The following is a 20,947-nucleotide window of genomic DNA, read 5'->3' on the forward strand; positions in this document are numbered from 1 at the left end:
GGAATGTATAATGTTTACATCAAGGCTCGGTATTGTTTTTTTTTTTTTTTTTTTTTGGTAAAATATTTTTTGGAAAATATTTTCCTCATTTTCCCATATTTGTTTGCATAATAAGTTGGGGAAAAAATTCAGTAACATATTTGTATCGAGTGGCTGGAATTAAACTTATGGATCAGGAAATTATTTTCCGACTTTCAAATCAAAAACTTTGGTTGTAGCAAAAACAGTGTGAGGGATGAGTAATTGTCCTTTCTTCCGAGAATACCACACTAGCTGTGTGACCACCCAATAGCAGGGGTTGCATGGTCTGATAAACAAGGAACATGGTGGATAAATCACGTAACCTCATTGGATGGACACACGACCATGTGCTGTTCTGGACCCACGTGATAATTTCTGGTGGGGGAGAGTGTCACGTCCCGGTTTCTAAGCCGGTGGATTATTACTAAATATGACAATTAGGGTTGTTCAACCCAATTAAGTATAGTTTAAGAAGAATGTCACCTTTATGAATCAAACAATTCTGAAAATATTTTATTAATGACAAAATCAAATTTGAGATAGATTTAAATAAAAACGTTATTTTTCTCCAACTTCAAAAATAAAATAAATTCAAACCTCATAACAATTACAAAGAATAAAATGCTAATACATTAAAGGTAATTAAAGTTCGGTCACGAAGTTACAACTATCATGGTTAGTGTCACGGGGTTAATTTTTACACTCAAAATTTCACCTGCGATGGCTCTAAGTTTCAGCACACTTAGTCTCAGCCAATTAAACCAACAAACAATATGAGATTTAAGACAAGTATGATAGAAAGCAAAACACAGCCATGTTTACACGTAAACACCCAACCTTTTTATTGCACCAACAATAATACAAAGGGTAGTCAATGGCACTCTACTACATGATGATTTTTCAAGTAATCATGGCATGCCCATAAATAGGCTACAGTCAGATTTTCGAAATTCAAACAGACAACATAACACAAGGGGAACATGCCACATGGCATGGGAGTTGACACCCCCAATTGCCAAAGGGTTAAGATAGATCTAGAACAATTAAAACTGATGCATAAGAGTTGAGAGAGACAGAAATTTGCTGGAATAGGAGGCACAAAACCTAATTAGGTTTCTTCCCTCTCTAAACACATGTATTTATGATAATAAGGGAATGAGTACAATGACACTAATACCCTCAAGTACATAACACTCCCTCTCAAGTTGGTGCATAGATATCTCCCATGCCCAACTTGCATACAATAGGATGAAACAATTTCCTCCCTAACCTTTTGGTAAACACATCACACCTAACTAATTTTTAGATGTGACAAAAGACAAACAAATGATGCCAGTATTCACTGTCTCCTTGATAAAATGTCTATCAATCTTGATGTGTTTGGTCCTATCATGCTCCATCGGATTATGAGCAATGTTAATAGCGGCCTTATTATCAGAATACAGTCACATGGGACCACCACTCAACAATCCTAGGTCAGCCAGTAAAACTTTAAGTTGCATCAACTCACAAATGCCAAGCGCCATGGCTTGATACTCTGCTTTTGCACTCGATCTGGCAACAATTGACTGCTTCTTACTCCGACAAGTCACCAAATTTCCTCCTACAAATGTACAATAGCCTGTAGTAAACCTCCTATCATCAATAGCACCAACCCAATCTACATTGGTGAAGGCCTCTAACCTTAAAGGACCATGATTGGAATATAAGATGCCTTTCCATGCGCTGATTTGAGATACCTTAAAATTCGATAAACTGCATCCAAATGCCCCGTTTGAGGATCAGGCATGTATTGGCTAACAACATCAATGACATATGCAATATCTGGCCTGGTATGAGAAAGGTATATCAGTCTTCCCATAAGCCTTTGATATCTCTCCTTGTTTATAGGATCTCCGTCACTATTGAGCCTATGATTAGCCTCTATAGGAGAATCAGCCGGTCTACATCCCAGCATGCCTTTCTCAAGTAAATCCAAGATATACTTCCTTTGAGAAATAAAAATGCCCCTTTCTGATCTAGAAATCTCAATTCCAAGAAAATACCATAAAGGACAAAGATCTTTGATTTCAAATTTCCTGAAAAGTTGAGCTTTGACTTTGGACACTTCCTCTTCATCATTCCCTGTCACCACAATGTCATCCACAAAAACAATAAGTATAGTGAGCTAGTCTCCACTCCGTTTGATGAACAAAGTATGATTTGCAAGACTTTACTTATACCCAAATCTGAGCATCACCTTAAGGAACTTGTCGAAACAAGCCCTAAGAGATTGTTTCAACCCATACAAGGCCTTCTTTAACTGGAAAATGTTCTCCTCAGTGACTGGAGAAAGAAAACCTAGATGGACATCCATGTACACTTCTTCTTCTAGATCCCCATAAAGAAATGCATTCTTCACATCCAATTGCTATAATGGCCATCCAAAATTTGCTGCACAAGAAAGGACATGAATGGATTTCATCTTAACCACTGGAGCAAATATAGCGATCCCGGGTTTACCCTTGTTGTACAGTGATCCGGACATGTGTCCGTGAATGTTGGTAGTTGTTTCTTTCCTAGTTTGCATCCTCTTTACTTTGTATTTTGAGTTATGGGATGTGTTGGGCAGGTTTGTTACAGGTTGGTTGTGCTTGGGAGCCTAGTGTTGCTGCCCAGATTTTTGGTCCTTCGCTCGAGCGAGGAGTTTGTCGCTCGAGCGAGAGTAGTGTTGCCCCGGTTCTGGACCTGAGAGTTGTAGTTTCTGGCTCGAGCGAGCTTTTCGTGGCTCGAGCGGTCTGGGTTTTTCTTCGCTCGATCGAGAACTTCTTGGCTCGAGCGAGAGTTTTCTGTGTCTTGTCGCTCGAGCGACCAATCCTTCGCTCGAGCGAGAGTGTTTTATATCAGCGGACAGCAGCGTCTAAAACATCACTTTTTCACTTCTTTTCTTTGAGCAAACCCTTAATCCGACACTCTCTCTCTCTAAAATTATATTCTCTCTAAGATTTGATCTCCCTAGAGTGTGAATCTAGCCTAGGGCCTTTGTTAAAAAGATAGAGGGTGTTGAGAGCTTCGATTTAATCTGAAAAAGTTTGGATTTGGAGCAAGTTGATCTTGGAGTCTTCATCTCCTTTGTGGCTTAAACTTCAAGGTAGGGATATCCTACTCCTCTCTATGGGTTTTGTCTTTAAACTTTGGTATTTTGAGATGTTGGGCTTGGTTTGGTAATTTTGTAAAAGTTTGGGGCTTTTGTGTAATTTTACAAAAGTTGGGGTTTTATTCATAATAAACCTAGATGCATGTTTGGCATAGAAAAATGGAATGATTGTTGAATCATTGATGAAAATGGAACCTAAGGGTTGAAATGTTAATTATGAGAATTGACCTAATTACATTGTTTAATTAATTGGGATAATTAATTGAGAAGAATGAGGAATGAAATGTTGATTGAATATCTATTGTGCGTTTATTTTCTGTTTAGAAATAACTGCTTTGGGCTATCGGTGGAGGATAGTCGTGATTGTTGTAGACAATGCATGATGATTAGGTAAACTGAAACTAATCAATGAAATGTGTCATGGAACTTGACGGTTAATTGAATACATTAATTGTATGTATTGTATGATTGTATATAGAACCAATGTGTTTATATACGTTATGTGTAGAGGAGGAGATAGGGGATGTACTCCGCGGTTTAGGGGAAGATAGGGGATGTACCTCTAAACCGGATAGGTATTGGGAGGAGATAGGGGATGAACTCCGTAGACAGAGCTCATATGCTTGTCTAGAGAAGTGAAGATAGAGCTCATATGCTTATCTTGGTGAAGTGTGGGTACAGCTTGTATGCTTATCTGTGGATATTGTTGATATACATATCTGTTGTAGAATGTGGATACAGCTTGTATGCTTATCTGTGGATATTGTTGATATACATATCTGTTGAGAATGTGGATATAGCTTTTATGCTTATCTGAATGTGAGATATAGTTTTTATACATATCTGTGGAAATAATGATAGAGCTAGCATGCTTATCTGTTGAAAAAGGGAAAATGAAAAGTAATTGGGACTTGTAAGTCGTTGACATAAATATGTAATTTATGTGATTGTATCAGTGTTGACCAACTATCAATTGCTAATGTTTTAGTCATTGTCCATGGTTGGTTTAGCGTATTTCTACTGGGCTGTGGCTCACCCTATATGGGAATATCATTTTCAGGTGCAGGAAGCATGCCACCTCCAAGGACATAGCTGAGAGGCTAGTGGCGGGCATAGTTTTGGTCGTTTTACTTTTTGATGTATTACATGTAATTTCAAGCCAAGGGCTTAATGTGTAAACGAGTTAGAACTCTTTGTTGAATCCAAGTGTTAACTTGGAAAGCTGTAAGCCCGTAGGGCATTTTGTTATGAGGTTAACATGTAATACTTATGTAATGGAACTCTAATGAATGAAAGAATGTGGTTAGTTTATATGTAAATGTATGTCTTATTAGATGGGTTTATTGTTGTTATTTTGAGGGCGTTACAGCAAAGGTCTCCTGATAGTCAATACTATAGGTCTGAGTGAACCCTTTAGCAACTAGCCTCGTCTTATATCTCTCAATGATCCCATCATCTTTTAGCTTAACTGTGAACACCCATTTGCACCCCACAAGCCTTTTCTCGGTTGGTAGAGAAACTAACTCCCAAGTACCATTCTCACTCAATGCTCTCATCTCCTCTGCCATAGCTTCTTTCCACTTAGGATCACTACAACTTCTTCCAACCCTGCGGAATAGATAATAAAGACAACACAAAGGCACGACACGACAGAGATAATGAATCATATGACATAAAATGAGATATGGGATGTTGAGTACAAGTTCTAACTCCTTTCCTAATAGTAATAGGAAGATCTGATTCATCAACTTTATGAACATCACTAGCAGCGATAGAAGAATTAGTAACCAATGACTCATTACTTGAATTTGGAGATGGAGATGATTGGCATGTCACCTCTGTCACCGAGAGTAGGTCTTGAGATCCGATCTATCCAACCAACTAGACTTCCTGAACAATTATCTCCCCCCCACTACATGGCTCACTCTCCCCCTCACAACTAGTGGAAGTGGAAGGAAAAACCAGAGTCCGAGAAACCAATCTCTTCTTGAGTAGAGACTTCCCCCTGAAGAAATGATCCCTGGAAGAATGACTCAGACTCACAGACAGTAATCCATAGAAACATAAACCTTGCAAGAGTGAGAGTCATAGCACCAATAGCCTTTTTTAGTAGAGGAATAACTGAGAAAAATACAACTCAGGGCCTTGGGATCAAGTTTGTTGCGAGTGGGACGAGAGAAATGGACGAAGTAAACACAACCAAACACCTTAGGTGGGAGAGAAGCAGGGGAAACAGAGGTGCGGAGAAGAAGGTCAAGAGGGTGTTGAAACTGGAGGACACTCAAAGGCATGCGAGTAATAAGATATGTAGCAGTAAGGACCACATCACCCTAGTATGGTTTAGGAACATGCATCGTGAGCATGAGAGCACTAGCAACCTCAACAGTTCTCGAGTCCGACAACACCATTCTATTCAAGAGTACCAACACAACTGGTTTCACAAAGAATACAATGGGTCTCGAAACGCACCAGCAATATATTCAATGCCATTGTCACTCCCGAGGACTCTAATAGGGATAGCAAATTGAGTAAGAACCATCTTATGAAATGTCTAAAAACAAGAAAAAAAACCTCATTTTTTGTTCGGAGTAAGTCAACCCAAGTCACACGAGAATAACAATCAATGAAAGTGACAAACCACCGATAACCAGATACTGACATAACAAGAGAGGGACCCGATATATGAGAATGAATAACCATAAAAGGAAAAAGACTTATTTTATTAATTAAAGGATAACAAGAACGTTTATGCTTAGCAAACTCACAAGCATCACAATGAAAATTATTCCTATGACAATTCTTACTAAAGTAGGAAATTTTTTGTCTAAAACAAAAATAGAGGGATGTCCTACATTCCTATGTCACTGATGTAACAAAGGAAGAGCGGAAGAGCCAGTTGCTTGAAGATCCAGATGAGAAGATCCAAGAAAGGAAAGTGTAGCATCTAGAAAGTACAAGTCCCTATGTGCTTTACCACTACTAATCGTTCTCCTCATACCTAGCTCTAGAAAAACACAATGAGAAGGATAAAAGGTTATAGAACAATTTAGCGAATTGGTAAAACGGCTAATCGAGAGTAAATTGGTAGAGAACTGGGGAACATGAAGAACAGAAGAAATAGACATAGAGAAGGAGCAATGAACATAGCATGTCCCAAACACAGAAGATAAAGACCCATCAACAAGAAAGGATATGCCTACGCCTGCTTTCTTCCTGTAGAACATAAGCATATGTCTCACACAGTGGGAAAAGGATCTCGGCCAAGAATCTGAATACGAATCTAATCATACTCAATGTTAAGACAAGCAAGAAAATCATAGACCCTCTCCTTTGACACCATCTTCTGAAAGGTAGTAGCATCTTGAGAACAAATAGCTTGAAAGTTCTGGTAATAGTCATGCTCTTGCCACAAAATACTCAACTCGACATAGCACTCAGCAAGAGACATATCCTTCTGATCAAAACCCCGTATTTTCTTTCATAACTCGTAGGCCTAGGCATCATTACCACACTGGGAATACATCTGAGCAACAATAGTCATATCTCATGAGTAACATCCATCAAAACAAAGGAGCAGCTAATATTAGGATGGATAGAATTAATGAGCCAAGTCATGACAAGAGCATTCTTCTTATGCCACTTATTTCAGGCTTGTCCATCCTCCTTGGGAGCCTTAGTAACTCCTTTGATGTAACCAGAGCAGTAATGGCAAATTGAAAGGAGTGCGACCAAACCAAGTAATTGGTGCCGTCTAACTTGATTAAAGTAAGATGAAGAGAGGAAGTATCACCAAAGAGACAGAGGGAACTGACTCTTTCACCTTGCTACTAACAAGGGTCTTACATCATCGGCCATGGACTAAAACAGGACTAACACACCCAAAAACCAAGACAACCACAACGAGTCGAAGAAATCCGGCAAGAGTAAATATTTCCCAATAACCACAGCCCAACAATATCAAAATAAGGCCAGCATAGGAGCAGAACAAGACAATTTGGAAGAAAAATGCAAAAATGCCTAACCTGTCCGCGCCTAACAGCACTATGAAGCAAAATGACGCACAAAAAACATCTAGAATCATCAACCGAAGCCAAAGGGGACCAAGAAGCATCCAGTCGGTAGCCTTAGAGAGGAACCCAAGTGATGAATTCAACCAATAACTGACAGAGCGTTGGAATTGAAAAAACAGACCTATTTTTTCAAAAAATAAAGAAAAATCGAAAAAATAGGCAACTAAAAACCAAATTTTTTGAAAATTTTTCTAGGAACTCTCCTACTCTAGTCGAGGATGGTAGGATTTTTTTTTTTTTTTTTTTTAACATTATTGATCAAGAGCAAGAAAAAAACAAGAACTGGTAAAAGGAAAAAAGAAAATAATAATAAATAAAAGAACAAAATAAGTGCTTTGCTCTGATACCAAGTTAAAACTAATGCACAAGAGTTGAGTGAGAGAGAGAGATTTGCTAGAATAGGAGGCATGAAACCTAATTAGGTTTCTTGCCTCTGAACACATGTATTTATAATAACAAGGGAATAAGTACAATGACACTATTACCCTCAAGTACAAAACTTAACAAGAACAAGCTAGTAGTTTTAACTACCACCAATTGCCTCTACAATTCATCCTTGTTTGTCCCTTGCTAGTTGCCTTGGTCTTGAATAACCGCCCATAATCGCCCCTATAATTATGTCTGCCCTGTCTATGCCTAAGACAATTCGAGCTGCCCATCTCACCAGCCAAACAGAGTCCCGAGTGTCATCTGTAGGTCTTGGTCAAGCCCATGTCCAGCCATCTGATTGTCTTAAACCCCCAAGTGTACTGCAGCCCAACATTCAGGTCACATTGGTGCCTTGCATCTATCATGTTGCTCACACTTGGCCAAAGGTTGAGTGCCCGCCGCCGAACAACAATTCTTTGCCTAGCTTGTCACATTGGTATGCCTCCCTCATGCCTTGGTCATGGTCTGACATAGATGCAAGGTGCCACCAAATGTCAGCCAACTAGCCCTCAAAACTCAAGGTGCTTACAAACCAACCCCACCAGAAGAAGCCAATGTTCTCATTGGTAGGGTCTTCAAGTACAAAGGCACTTGTTTTTCAAATTGCCATAGCTTGACATCTTTCTCCTAACTAGTATCAGATTCAGGTAGACCTTTCCATTTTACCAAGTAATAGGTTCTCCTGTTCTTTTTGCTCATGTCCTCCGTCCTGTGATCAAGAATTCTTTCAACCTCCTTGTCAAACTATTTTCAGACCACTAGTGGGGATCTCTTTGTTTGCTTCCTCTCAGCATTCACCATATCTTCATGATAAGGCTTTAAGAAACTCACATGAAATGTTGGGTGAATTTTCAACCCATCCGGTAGTATCGGTCTATAAGCGACTGGTCCAACCCTCTTCATAAGTTCAAAGGGACCATCACCAAACGAGAACAAGACAAATGGTGTAGAGAGTAATGTCATCAACAACAAGATTTGAGTCGAACTTCTAAGAGGGCTTTAAGTACTAAGAACTCCACCAAAGTCTTCAAAAATAGCCAAGGAAACTAGAAGGGTTGACAGGTAATGATGTTCCATGGAGAAAATAAATCAAAAATCAAAATCAAAAGAGAGGGGGAAGAACTCTCGGCTGCAAGAGGGAGGGGGAGGTGTGTTTGTGTTGTGTATCTACCTCTCTAACAACATAGAAAAGAAGAAAAGTTGCTAAGACAAGCATATCTCAATCAAGCTATATATCAGTACATTTGACCACACAAAACAAATGGGGTGTTGGCAGCCACAAAGGAATTTTGTGGGAAAATTTCCCTCTCAAAATTGAAATGCAATCGACTAGTTAAAAAGTTTGAATTAAAATCAAGTGGGTCCTATTTATAGTACTAGGTCAATAATAAAATATCTGTCCTATAGTCAACCAAAAATAGGCCAAAGACCCAAAAAGAAAAGACCAAAAAACGCAACTGAAAAAATATGGGCGCTACTGTCAAATGTTGACACCTCCAAGTGGAGTGTCAACACCTTGCTGCAGAAGTGAAACAAGAAAGAAGAAACAGATGGGGTGTCGACACCAACTGGCCTAGATGTCGATACTACAAAGCAGTAGTGTCACACCTAACACTCAGGCCATGTGGTGTCGACACCCAAAAGAGGTGGTGTCAACACCAGTAAGCAGAACAACAAGAGAGAAAAAGAAAAGGAAGCAGGTGTCGGCCCCAAGAGCGTAGTGTCAACACCCAGAGCTAGATTTCTAGGTTCCTAATGAACTTTCGACAAAACCAAGCGCGAACGAACAATCCTAACAAGTCTAGATCGAATTTTTACTCCACCAAAACAATGATACAACAACCCAAAGATCTAAATGACAAAAGAAATGGAAATTAAATACACTTTCCAAAGGTTTAAAGAACACAAGTGTTACACCTACAGTTATCCACTCTGCATAATAAAGGATGAAATCTCACAAGGTCACATTTTTCTTTACTTCTCGAACAAAGTCCACTTTAGGTAAACCAACAAGCTCTCGATTTTTTTTTTTCAAGACATAAGAATCAAACCATAGCTCCACTTCTTCCATTGGATGCAGTGCTGGCACTTCACCATGGCAAACTTTTTTCCTTGTTACATTTCAATTCATTGGTCAAACGCTTTACTTTCAACATAGAAAATTTCTAGGACCATGTAATTAACAAGTTGAGAGACAAGACGATGGATATTTAATCGACTGTTCTTCAAATTGTTTCCAGGTCAGCCATTGTTTTCTACTATTCCTCTTTAACTTTCTTTTTTGTTTGGAACTGTTTTCTTTGTCCTTGATCTCTCAACCTACGATAAAAACAAGAACTCATGCTACAAAGTGCCTTTTAGGCTTTTCTTGTACTCAAGAAAATTAACATCAATGCTCCATCAGGTAAAAGGTCGCTAGTCTTCATGTTACTTCCTCTAAACACACTATTTTGGAGATGAGTGGAAGTATTCACATTTGTTTGCCACAAATCCTTATTATTCTTCCCATAGTTGAAAATGTTAAATTGTTGATGATAGTGCAATCAAGTCTCCACAAGTCTATAAGTTATTGTTGTGGCCTGCACACATCGGACAGTGGTCTCACCAAGTTAAAGTAAAGAGCAGCTAAGATCTATCACGCCAAAAAAGTACTCGCCAGCTCAGTCATTAAATGGCAACACACTGGTCTCCTTTTACTCTATGAAACAACAAAAGAACTTATTGAGGCCAGGCAAAGGGTTAGGAGTTGGGTCAAAGGAGGCCAGGTGAATCCAATAAAGTCTTGAAAAGCTGATGCTTGGTCTCTTACACAAAAAATAATAGATCATGAACACAAAATCGAATATCAAGCTAGTAAAATGCTGCATAAAGTTATTTGAAGTTTAGCATGCATCAAAAGAAAACACAAGTAATCACTTATCAACAATTATTCAGATTATTAGCAGGTCATTGGAACCAATCCTTGGTTTGTAGTTGGAATTAAAACTAACTAACAAAAATAAAAATAAAAAAAATGAAGAGAAGAGCAGAAAATATCAAATTCCTAGCAGTGCTGTTTCTAGTTGGGAAGCTTTTATGCTTATTCTGTTGCAGCAATTGCCCATAATAAGAAGTAGAGCCAGAAGAAGTTGAATTGGGCCCACCAACTGTACCCGGAAAGTAAAACATTGCAGATTACTTACAGAAAACAATACAAATGGGTTTGGTAGAGTCCACTGAAGTCCCTAGCCCAACAAAGCTATACCAAACCAGAAAAATGATTACAGAATTTTGGTATATGTAATTTTCTTCCGAAACTCATAATTTTTTCTTTAGTAAACCTGTCAGTAGTTTGATTTTCGTTACAAACCAATAATCAGGTTGGGTGAGGCTGGACTCTCCATCTTACTTATAAAGAGGGACAATAATTTGGAAACCTTTTTCCAAAACATGATAACCTATAAAAATGTCAACTCTTACTGGAAAGAATCCAATTAAGCATCAAAATATGTAGGCATTGTTAGAGTTAGTCACATGTAGCTAGAAAACTTATACATTAAATTATGCAGGAAATACTAAGAAGAGAACACCATTAATCTCTTGCACAGTGCAACAACTCACTTCAAGTGCAGCTGGATCTTCTGGAGAGGCAGCAAGCATTGACTCATATTGTTGAAGCCTAGTCTGCCACCAAGCATGCTCAATGTTGTTAGAAGAGTTCACCATGAAGCTCACAACACACGGCAATGACAAGATTAAAACGATCATAACTAAGGACAAAAATACAACAGAATTTGATAAAAATGAAATTAAATAGAGTATTGCAGAAGAAATACATGATACTACAACAAAATGATCACAAACTCAGTTAAGTGAACAATGCTCTCAAGCATTCACAAAAGCACATTGCATGTACATTTGTCTGGGTGTGCATGCCTAAGAAGCATGGATTGACATGAGACACGAATATAACAAGATAAAACTCACCAACAAGGCAATTTTCAAAAAATCAGGGCATGACACTGATACGAAGTATGTACAAATATTATATTATTGATAATCTGAATAATAAACAAAGATACAATTTAAATAGCAAATAAGAAAACCCTAAGTGCCTAATTACATTAAACAAGACTAAACTACCCTCAAATAATAGAATAAATAACATAAGACTAAACTACACACTTCTCCAACCCCCCTGCCCCCTCAAACTCATAATGCGAGCACGAAGAACATAGAGAGTTTGCCAAGAAAAAACAGAAAATGAGCAGTTGTGTGAGTCTTAGTGAAGAAGTCAGCCAACTAAAGAGATGAAGGCACAAAGGAAAGAGTAATGGTGCCAACCTAACAGTGCTAATGAACGAAGTGGCAATCTATCTCAATATGCTTCATGCGCCCATGAAGACAAAATTATGAGCAACCTGAAGAGCACTCTGATTATCATAGTACAACGAGATAGGACAAGAAAACAAAACACCCACATCAGATTGAACAAACGAAGCCACACAATCCTAGAAGTAGCATGAGCAATAGTGCAGACACTCCATTTTTGACAGGCCTTAAGACTTGGGCGCTCTATAAAAAGCTCCCGATGAAGAAATCGGAGATCATTTCAAGTTAACAAGTCAGGGATGGAGAGTGACAAACCTTCCCTACACCCGTTTTAGCCAAAAGATTTCATGGACTCTTAAAACCTATTTTCAAAATGTTTTTAAGGCAATTGGTACTTTTTCATTCATTTTGCCCATTCTTAATAGTATGTTTTCCAAAAATGTATTATCCGCTTTTCAAAAGAGTCAGATTAAAAAGCTAGAATGAATGAGAAAACATGAAAAACCTTTCAAGAAAATCTGCGGAATAAGACTAGGTCGGCCGAACATCTTTTCAAAACACGTGGGATAACTTCTATCCGGCAGCACACGTAAGTCTCCGGCAACGCACGACCAGACCATTTATGCTTTGCCGGACAACTTTCTGAGGAAAAGCACTGAACAACTCTATACTGGCTGGATAAGTCTTATCCGGCACAAAATATTTGACGTCAGCCAAATAACTTTCTTGTGAGGTGTCCCAAAGATCTTGGAATATGTCATCCGGATCCTAAGGGATGCACACGCCTATTCCAAGCCTCCCAAGCCTATAAAACCCCCTCTTTGGAGGATTAAGGGTTCCAAAAATTTTAATTCCCAAGAGATTCGACCTTTGAGATAATGACTTAGTTAATTAGGTAATTAACAAATTCGAGTGAGATTTGGACATTGGAATTGTTACACTTGGACTATCCTCTTCATCCCTTTGCTTGGAGACTTGGAGCTAGAGATCTATACTGGCCAGAGGAAGCTTGGATTAGAGTTTGTGACCAACTTGGGCCCAATCTCCACTAGCTTATAGGTAATCCCTGCTTCCATTCTTAAGTTTCTTGCAATTTCTATCTCTTTTCTTTTCTTTTTGAAGCTTTCTTGAGATCAGATCATTGTTGGGTTGTTGACAATATAATTGGATTCTCTCTTCTTTACTCCCTTTCTATAGTTAGTAGAGGCCTATATAGTGACTTTGGCCAAGTTCAAATTGCTTTTTCTTGATTCATTATGGGCTAGAAACTCATGCACGGTTTCCTCCATGAGAAGAGATTGGTTCTCTCCCCCCGAACCCATTTTACATGGATTTGAGTAGCTCGTACTCATTTCCATGAGTAGGAGGAGGAAACCTTTCTCTTCTCACTAGAGTCTCCCTTTATTCTGTTATTTTGATTGGTTTTTGCTGATATTGAAGCCCAGGCAGGGTTTCCTTCGTGAGAGTCGATTGAATCTCCCCTCTCATCACTATCTCATGCATCCAGGTAGTTTATACCCCTTTTCATGCGTTAGAGAGAATCTTTCTATCCTCATTGGAGCCTTTTTTTTATCGCCTTATAGATTATTGTTGATGTACTTTCTCCTTGAGGATAGATTGAATCTCCCCTCTTGTCACTATATTTCATGAATTTGGGTAGTTTATACTGATTTTCATGAGTTGAGGGTGAGAATCTCTCTTTCCTCGTCGAAGTTCCCTTTATTTCATTTTATTACATTTTCTTTGTTATTATTCATTATATCCGTGGTGTGCATTGAAATGAGTTTCTTTTCTCCCTACCTATACTCTCTACCTCTCCTCCACTTTATCTTATTTTGGCTTTATTTCATTTTCATAACATTTACATGTTTAGTATAGAATCATGCATTCGAAATGCTATCATTATATTTTGATAGTTACGTGGTGTGTAGCTTCGATGATTCACATGCTATCTTATTAGTATCTGAGCTCCTAGGAACCATTGCAAATCATGCATTAGTTATCGTATCTAGGATCATGCATGTTTCTAATTAGTTGTTTTCTGTTGCGCTTGGCTGGAGTACCCGATGAGTTTTCTTTCACCCTCCTTTGCATATCATTTTGTCTGGCATGTAGGATCATGCATTGATTTCTAACCTTTTACACTCTTGGCATGGTGTAGATGAGTATAGGGTGAGCCTCTTTCATCTTTGCATCCTGCTTGTGATTGCTTCTCACTATGTTTTGAATACTACCATGAGGCTAAGTGCTTATGTGATATATCTCCATATTTGTCTATTGTATTGAGGCCTTACTACCTACGTTCGAATGACTCCAATCTCTTCGCATGACGGTTATCTCGATTTTTCATGAGATTTCTACTTTCAAACCCTTTCAAATGGCAAGAGATTAGAGCATCCCAAAGTAGGTGATTTGGTCTATACTTGTCTAACTTCGCATAGTATTAATAATTGACTAAGAAACACGGACAGGAACTTGGATGCGGACATAATGATTTCAGAAATGAGGACATGGACGCAACGGGAACACGGCAATAAAATATGTTTTCATATATTTTTATTTGCTATCTTTATTAATATTACATCCACAAACAATCAATATTAACAAAAACCAACTCTGATTCTATATTTATTTAAAAACACTTGTAAATTAACACTTGCAGTTTATATCTTTTTTATGGATGATCTATTAAGTATTTAAATCTAACAAAAGAATAATAAACATTAAACATTCATCAAAGCACTAAATAAAATGGGAGAAAAGACAACTTGGCATGTCCCTAATGTGCCCCCGAAGTGTCTCCGGCATGTCCCCTAAAAATAAATTAATTAAATAAGGGGGCACGCCATGTGGTGCATGTGACACCCTATTTTTTTTAATTTAATTAAATACCGTAATTATATTCCATAGGACACACATATATATAAAATAATAATAATAATAAATAAATACATAAATAAATAAATAGAATTCCTTAGTATATCCAAAAGTGCTTAGTGAAAGCTTGTGGTTTAAAACGTTAGTTGTTCTTAATTTAAAAATATTAGACATTTTTGTTCAAAGGGATAGATTGTGGGACACAACATTTTTAATATTAAATATTTTAGTAAGCGGTAAGTGAGGTTTTATAGTTTGGTGGTGAGATTTTTAGACGTGAACCTAACATATAATCATACATAATTTTAGGGATCATTGTAAATTACCAAGAGGGTAATAACCGTACCAATTGTGAGAAGCCAAATCAATTTTTTTCTTGCGTGAAAGAGTTAAGTGACTCTTGGGAAATTTAGGGGTTAAAACCTGAGGGGTGAAACAGGTGGCAAGAAGGGAGATTACCTACGTGTATGCTTCTTTTGCTTGGGCCTCACACTTAGTCATGTATAAATATGGAGGGTTGATGCTGTAGTAAGGGGCATTCAAGCAAGAATCACACGTATAAGGGATTCAAGTTGTAGAGGAGCCTTAGAAACAGGAGTGAGTCAAGGTTAATTTCGAAGTAACTGCAAGGTGAGTTGTATTATACCTTGAGTTACCATAATATATTTTATGCATATTTTGAGTTACCATAATTTATTTTACGTAAATTGTGTTTTATAAATTATATTACTATTCAATTACGTTGATTATTTTCTAAACTCTATTTGCTTAAATTGAAACCCATTGATATGTTTGTTTACATTTTATAAATTATTTGACAATGATTTTATAAATATTTATTTACTATAAGTGCCACCACAGGAGTCCCATACCTTGGGGGACTTAAATAAACCATTGGCTTCTGTTTGGCCACTTTATGGTCATCTGTTTGTCATAGATCCATTGACCTCTTTTCTGTTTGTCACTCCAGTGGCTTATGTTATGTTTTGTTCTGTACCGTGGTTGTAGTTATTTACATAATTTCTGTATTTCAATTTCTTCCACTTAAATAATTTGTTTATCTAAATTAAGTTATGTTAATGTTTTAGCTTAAATAATTATCCATGGTTATTTTGTGCCCCTATACTCACAGTATAATATTTCTCACTCTGCTATATGCTTATAACTGTTACCCCTTTCAGGTGACGACATTTACCAGAATCAAGATGGGGGATGAATCGCAGTGTTTTTTTTCCTCTTATTATTTGTATTTCTGATCGCACTCTTGTAATAAAATAAAAAGCCCAAATGACTATTTTCCTTGTTAATGAACTTTTGGTACCCATTTATTTTACTTTAGTTTATTTAATTTATCCGCTTGTGCTACTACTACAAACATTTTAGAACTATTTTATTTTATTATCTTGTTGCAACGCCGAACCTTTGGGTACCGGGTTTGGGTCGTGACAGTGCATCCCATACATGTCCCCACCGTGTCCGCGTATCCCCGAAATGTCCGTGTCCAACACGGATACGGCATTTGTTTTGAAGTGTTGGTGCTTCATAGATAATTGGGTTTATATGATCATATCATGTTAATAGTTCTCATATCAAGGACTAATAGAGGCTGATCTGTGATCGGGCGAGTGGGGTATTCAATTCATGACCTTCTCCCCTCATAACTAAACTCCTGAGTTGAGACACTTTGGTTACGATGAACTATGGCCTTTGAAACGAGTCATGGGTTTCCTAATTTTTTTAAAAGATTAAGTGGCGACTCTGAATCTAGTGTAGTCCATTTTTGGCACTTCTTGTGAATTAGTGGATTGTTCTATGGATTTGCCAAATCTGCACGATCATTTCGTTCCACATTGCACCTGTGGAACCAGACCGAGGATTTAAACTGTTGGGCTCGCTAGACACCGCCTTCAGATCCCACACACAATATTCAGCCTCGGTAGTAGAATGAACAATAGCAGATGGTTTCTTGCTTGTCCAGGAGATGAGAGAATCGCCAAGAAAAATCAAAAGTAGACTTGAAATCAAAGATATCCCTAGCCCAATCAGTATCAGCATAAGCACGAAAGGTGAAATCCGAGGAGCAGCAGCAAACACTGGAGCAAAGTATCACGAATGTAACGGAGAGTGCGTAAGAGACCAGCCCAATAAGTAGAGCAAGGAGGAGAACCAAACTAGTTGAGATGTGAACAACATAGGAAATGTCAGGGCAAGTCACAGTGAGATAGACCAAACAACCAACAAGCTCACGACGGGGAGTGGGATCATTAAGAGGCACGCCATCAGAAATAGGGAACTAAGCAAGCAATTCAATCAGAGTATCAACAACCTTGTCAGTGAGAGGAACCCAAGAAAGGATGTCACTAGCATATTTAGTTTGGGACGAATAATACCCCGTAGAAGAGGAGGCCACCTCAATATCAAGCAAATACCGAAAAGGATCCAAATCTTTAATTGAAATTCATAGAAGAGCTGGCACTTGACACCCTGAATAGCAAGGAGATTAGAACTAGTAATGATCATATCATCCACATATAATAGGAGAAGAACAAAGACAATAGAAGTGCGACAGATGAAGAGAGCATAATCGTGCATGCTAGGGTAGAAGCCAAGTTGCAGAGCGACAAAGTGAAAATGATCATATTATACAAAGCCCGAGGAGACTATTTAAGCCCATAAAGAGCTCAACGAAGACGACACACAAGACTAGTGGAATAAGTGAGGCCAGAGGGAGGTCGCATATAGACTTCTTCTACAAGATAGCTGTTGAGGAAGGCATTCTTGACATCTAACTGAAAGAGTGGCCAATGAGACATAGCAGCCAAAGAGATAAAGAGTGCAGACTATGGTCATCTTAGCAACGGAAGCAAAAGTCTCTTCATAGTCAATCTCATACTCTTGAGAGAAACCTTTGGCGACCAAGCAAGCTTTATACCTTTCCAAAGAACCATCAGAATGCTTGTTAACCTTGTACACCCATTTACACCCAGCAAGATTCTTGCCAACAAGCAAAGAAACCAACTCCCAATTCGAAGTCTTAGCAAGAGTAGTCAACTCACCATTCATAGTGCCACCCAATTGGATCATGACACGCTTCTTTACAAGACCTGGGCTCAAAGTATGGAAACAATAAAGAAAAAAAGATGGGACAAAAAGAAACATGTATTAGAAAAACCTAATCATACTAGAGGGAGACCATCACAAGGAGTATTCATACGAACAGGCAAATCAAGAGCCAAAGAGGCAATAGGAGGATTAGCAGAGCTCGAAGGCAGGAGGTGTCTGGCATTGCTTGTATAGGAGAGAAAGAGGAGGTGGGGAGGGAGCACGAAGATCAAAAACCTCAAGGGTAGAGACAAACTCATCATGAGGGACATCAGAAGGAAATGGATCGAGATGAACCAATTCGTCCTTAGTAAGTGAAACAGAGGAAGACGAAAGAGTGAAGTAGGGCAATTTTTCCAAAAAAAAATAACATTACGAGGCACATAGGGTTTGCAAGTCACAAGATCATAACAACGGTAACCCCTTTTAATGAATACCATACCCCAAGAAAACACAAAGTGAAGTAGGGCAGTTTTTCCAAAAAAAAAACATTACGAGATACATAGAGTTTGCAAGTCACAAGATCATAACAGCGGTAACCCCTTTTAATGAATAACATACCTCTAGAAAACACATAGGACACCCCAGAAGACAACGTACAGATGAAGACAGAAAAAAAGAATGGGTTTCATCAAGAAGATGACGATGTTTCCATTTAGCTCCACCATTTTTGGCAGGAGTATCAAAACAAGAAGACTCATGAATGGTTCCATGTTGAGCTAAGAACTCAGTAAACTCAGACAGAAAATACTCATCCCCTAAGTCAGACCGAAGAATTTTGATGGTGCTAGAAAACTATGTGAATCATGGAGTGAAAGGCGGAGTAAATTTTATAAAAATCCAATTTGCGTGACATTAGGTAAACCCATGTAAACCGACTATAGTCATCAACAAAAGAGACATAATACTAAGAACCACCTGTCGTGACAACAGGGAAATACACATTAGTATGAACTTGGTGAAAAGGACTCAGTGAAATATAATTACTTTTATTAAAGGGAAGAGTTCACATTTTTGCAAACTTACAACCACTACATTCTAAAATATCCCTAACTAAATATTACTTAAACAGCCAAATTGTAATAAAATTTCGAAGTGATCATTAGACAAATGCCCTAATTTAGAACGCCAAAGATAAAAACGAGAAGAAACAAAATTTCAACTAAAGGAAGACATTACAGTGGAAGTAGACTCTAAAGGGACATGCAAGCTCTCCAAGACAAATAGGTCCCCAACTCTATGCCCAATCCCAATTTACCCTTGGGACAACTAGGGCAGCAAATGAACCGAGCTGTTCATGAACAAGCTCGGCTCGGTTCGTTTAGCAAACGATCCGAGAACGATCCAAGCTCAAGTTCGAATATTAGGCTCGTTTAGTAAACGAGCCGAGCTCGAGCTCGCATAAGCTCGGCTCATCAAGCTCAGCTCGTTTACCTTTATTTAAATTATATAACAAATATATAATTTATATATTAAATAATATATAAATAATAGTATAAATACATTATTTATATATTAAATAATATAAATAATATTTTTTTAAAAAAATTATCAAACCGAGCCGAGCCGAGCCGAGCCAAGCCAAGCTCAGCTCGAGTTTCATTAATGTTAACGAGTCGAGTCAAGCCGAGCTCCAGCCCAGTTTCTTATCGAGCCGAGCTCGAGCTCAATCAACAAACTCGATAAGTAAACTAGCCGAGCTCGAGCTCAGCAAAGCTCAACTCGGCTCGGTTCATTTGCAGCCCTAGGGACAACCGATCTGCACAACACAAGTAGAAGAAGAGAAAATAATATCAAACCTAGAGTCAAATAATTGACTAATAGAAAAGAAACTACGAAATAATTTAGGAACATAAAATACATTAGAGTGGGAGAGGTATGGGGAAGGGACCGAACCAATGGAACTAACAGACATAAGGGAACCATTAGCAATGGAAAAATACAATGACTAAGGAGAGAGACAACAGGGGTCATATGATGAGAACAACCGGAATAAAGAATCAACGTGAGAGGAGAGATACCTGTTAAGTTAGATGAATGGTAGTTTTGTAGTTATTCACTTATTTGCTTATTAGTGTAAGGGAAATTCTATTTACACACTTCAATCCTCTCAGTACACATCATTTTTTTATTACAACTTTATCGTATTACTCAATTACATTTTTAACCTTTATACAAATCAACCATCTCTCAATCCACACCACCCCCACAAACTTGAGGTTGTCACTATTTTATCTCCATTTTTTGATATAGTTGTGTTCTTAATTCATGGCTAACGAAGGTTACATCTTGGGGGTACTGAGGCAAAAGGTTTGGGTTCTAGTGTAGCTCTTGGTGATGACTCCTCTCTTTATCTTACTTCAAGTTGGATGGCACCAAATATCCGGTTTGGTCCCATTCTTTTCAGTTGGCCATTACTGCTCGTGGCATGTTGCGTTACACAATAGGAGTTACTAAGGCTCCCAAGGAGGATGAACCAGCTTGTGACGAATGAAATAAGAAGAATGCTCTTGTCATGACCTGCATTCTATAAATCCCAGCATTAGTTGTTCTTTTGTTTTGATGGATAATGCTCATGAGATCTAGATGGTTGCCACTCAAACGTATTCTCAATAGAGTAATGATACCTTTGCCTACGAACTGCAAAAAAGATTCAGGGATTCGATCAGAAAGATAAGTCTCTTGTTGAGTACTATATAGAGTTGAGCAGTTTATGGCAATAACTTGATTATTATCAAAACTTCCAGGTTGTCTATTCCCAAGATGCCCCTATAGTTCAGCAAATGGTGTTAAAGGAGCATGTCTAGGATTTCATGGTTGGTCTTAACATAGAGTATGATCAGATCCGTGTTCAGGTTCTCGGCCACCATCTGTTCCCTACCATGCGTGAGGCTTATGCTTGTGTTCTGCAAGAAGAGAGTACGCGGAGTGCTATGGTTCATTAGCCCCTCGAAGATTGATCTATTTTAGCTGTTTCGTCTAATCCCACAGATGGGAAATT

At 38.2% G+C, this 20,947-nt stretch overlaps 1 protein-coding gene across 4 annotated transcripts in view; it reads right to left on the reverse strand.

Moving 5' to 3' along the window:
- LOC114294519 (Tetratricopeptide repeat (TPR)-like superfamily protein) overlaps window positions 1-20,947 on the reverse strand; it is a 78,717-nt gene that overhangs the window by 20,870 nt on the left and 36,900 nt on the right. For all 4 annotated transcript variants that reach the window (XR_014366733.1, XM_082925292.1, XM_082925293.1 and 1 more), the window contains one exon: window positions 11,257-11,319. Coding sequence is in view for 3 of the 4 variants with exons in the window: in XM_082925292.1 (XP_082781418.1) it covers window positions 11,257-11,319 (63 nt within the window). In the remaining variant the exon portion in view is untranslated. The remainder of the gene's footprint in view (window positions 1-11,256; window positions 11,320-20,947) is intronic.

This window comes from Camellia sinensis, chromosome 4, assembly GCF_055761805.1.
Source record: "Camellia sinensis isolate YWXY chromosome 4, ASM5576180v1, whole genome shotgun sequence".
In the NCBI taxonomy this organism is placed as follows: Eukaryota; Viridiplantae; Streptophyta; class Magnoliopsida; order Ericales; family Theaceae; genus Camellia; species Camellia sinensis.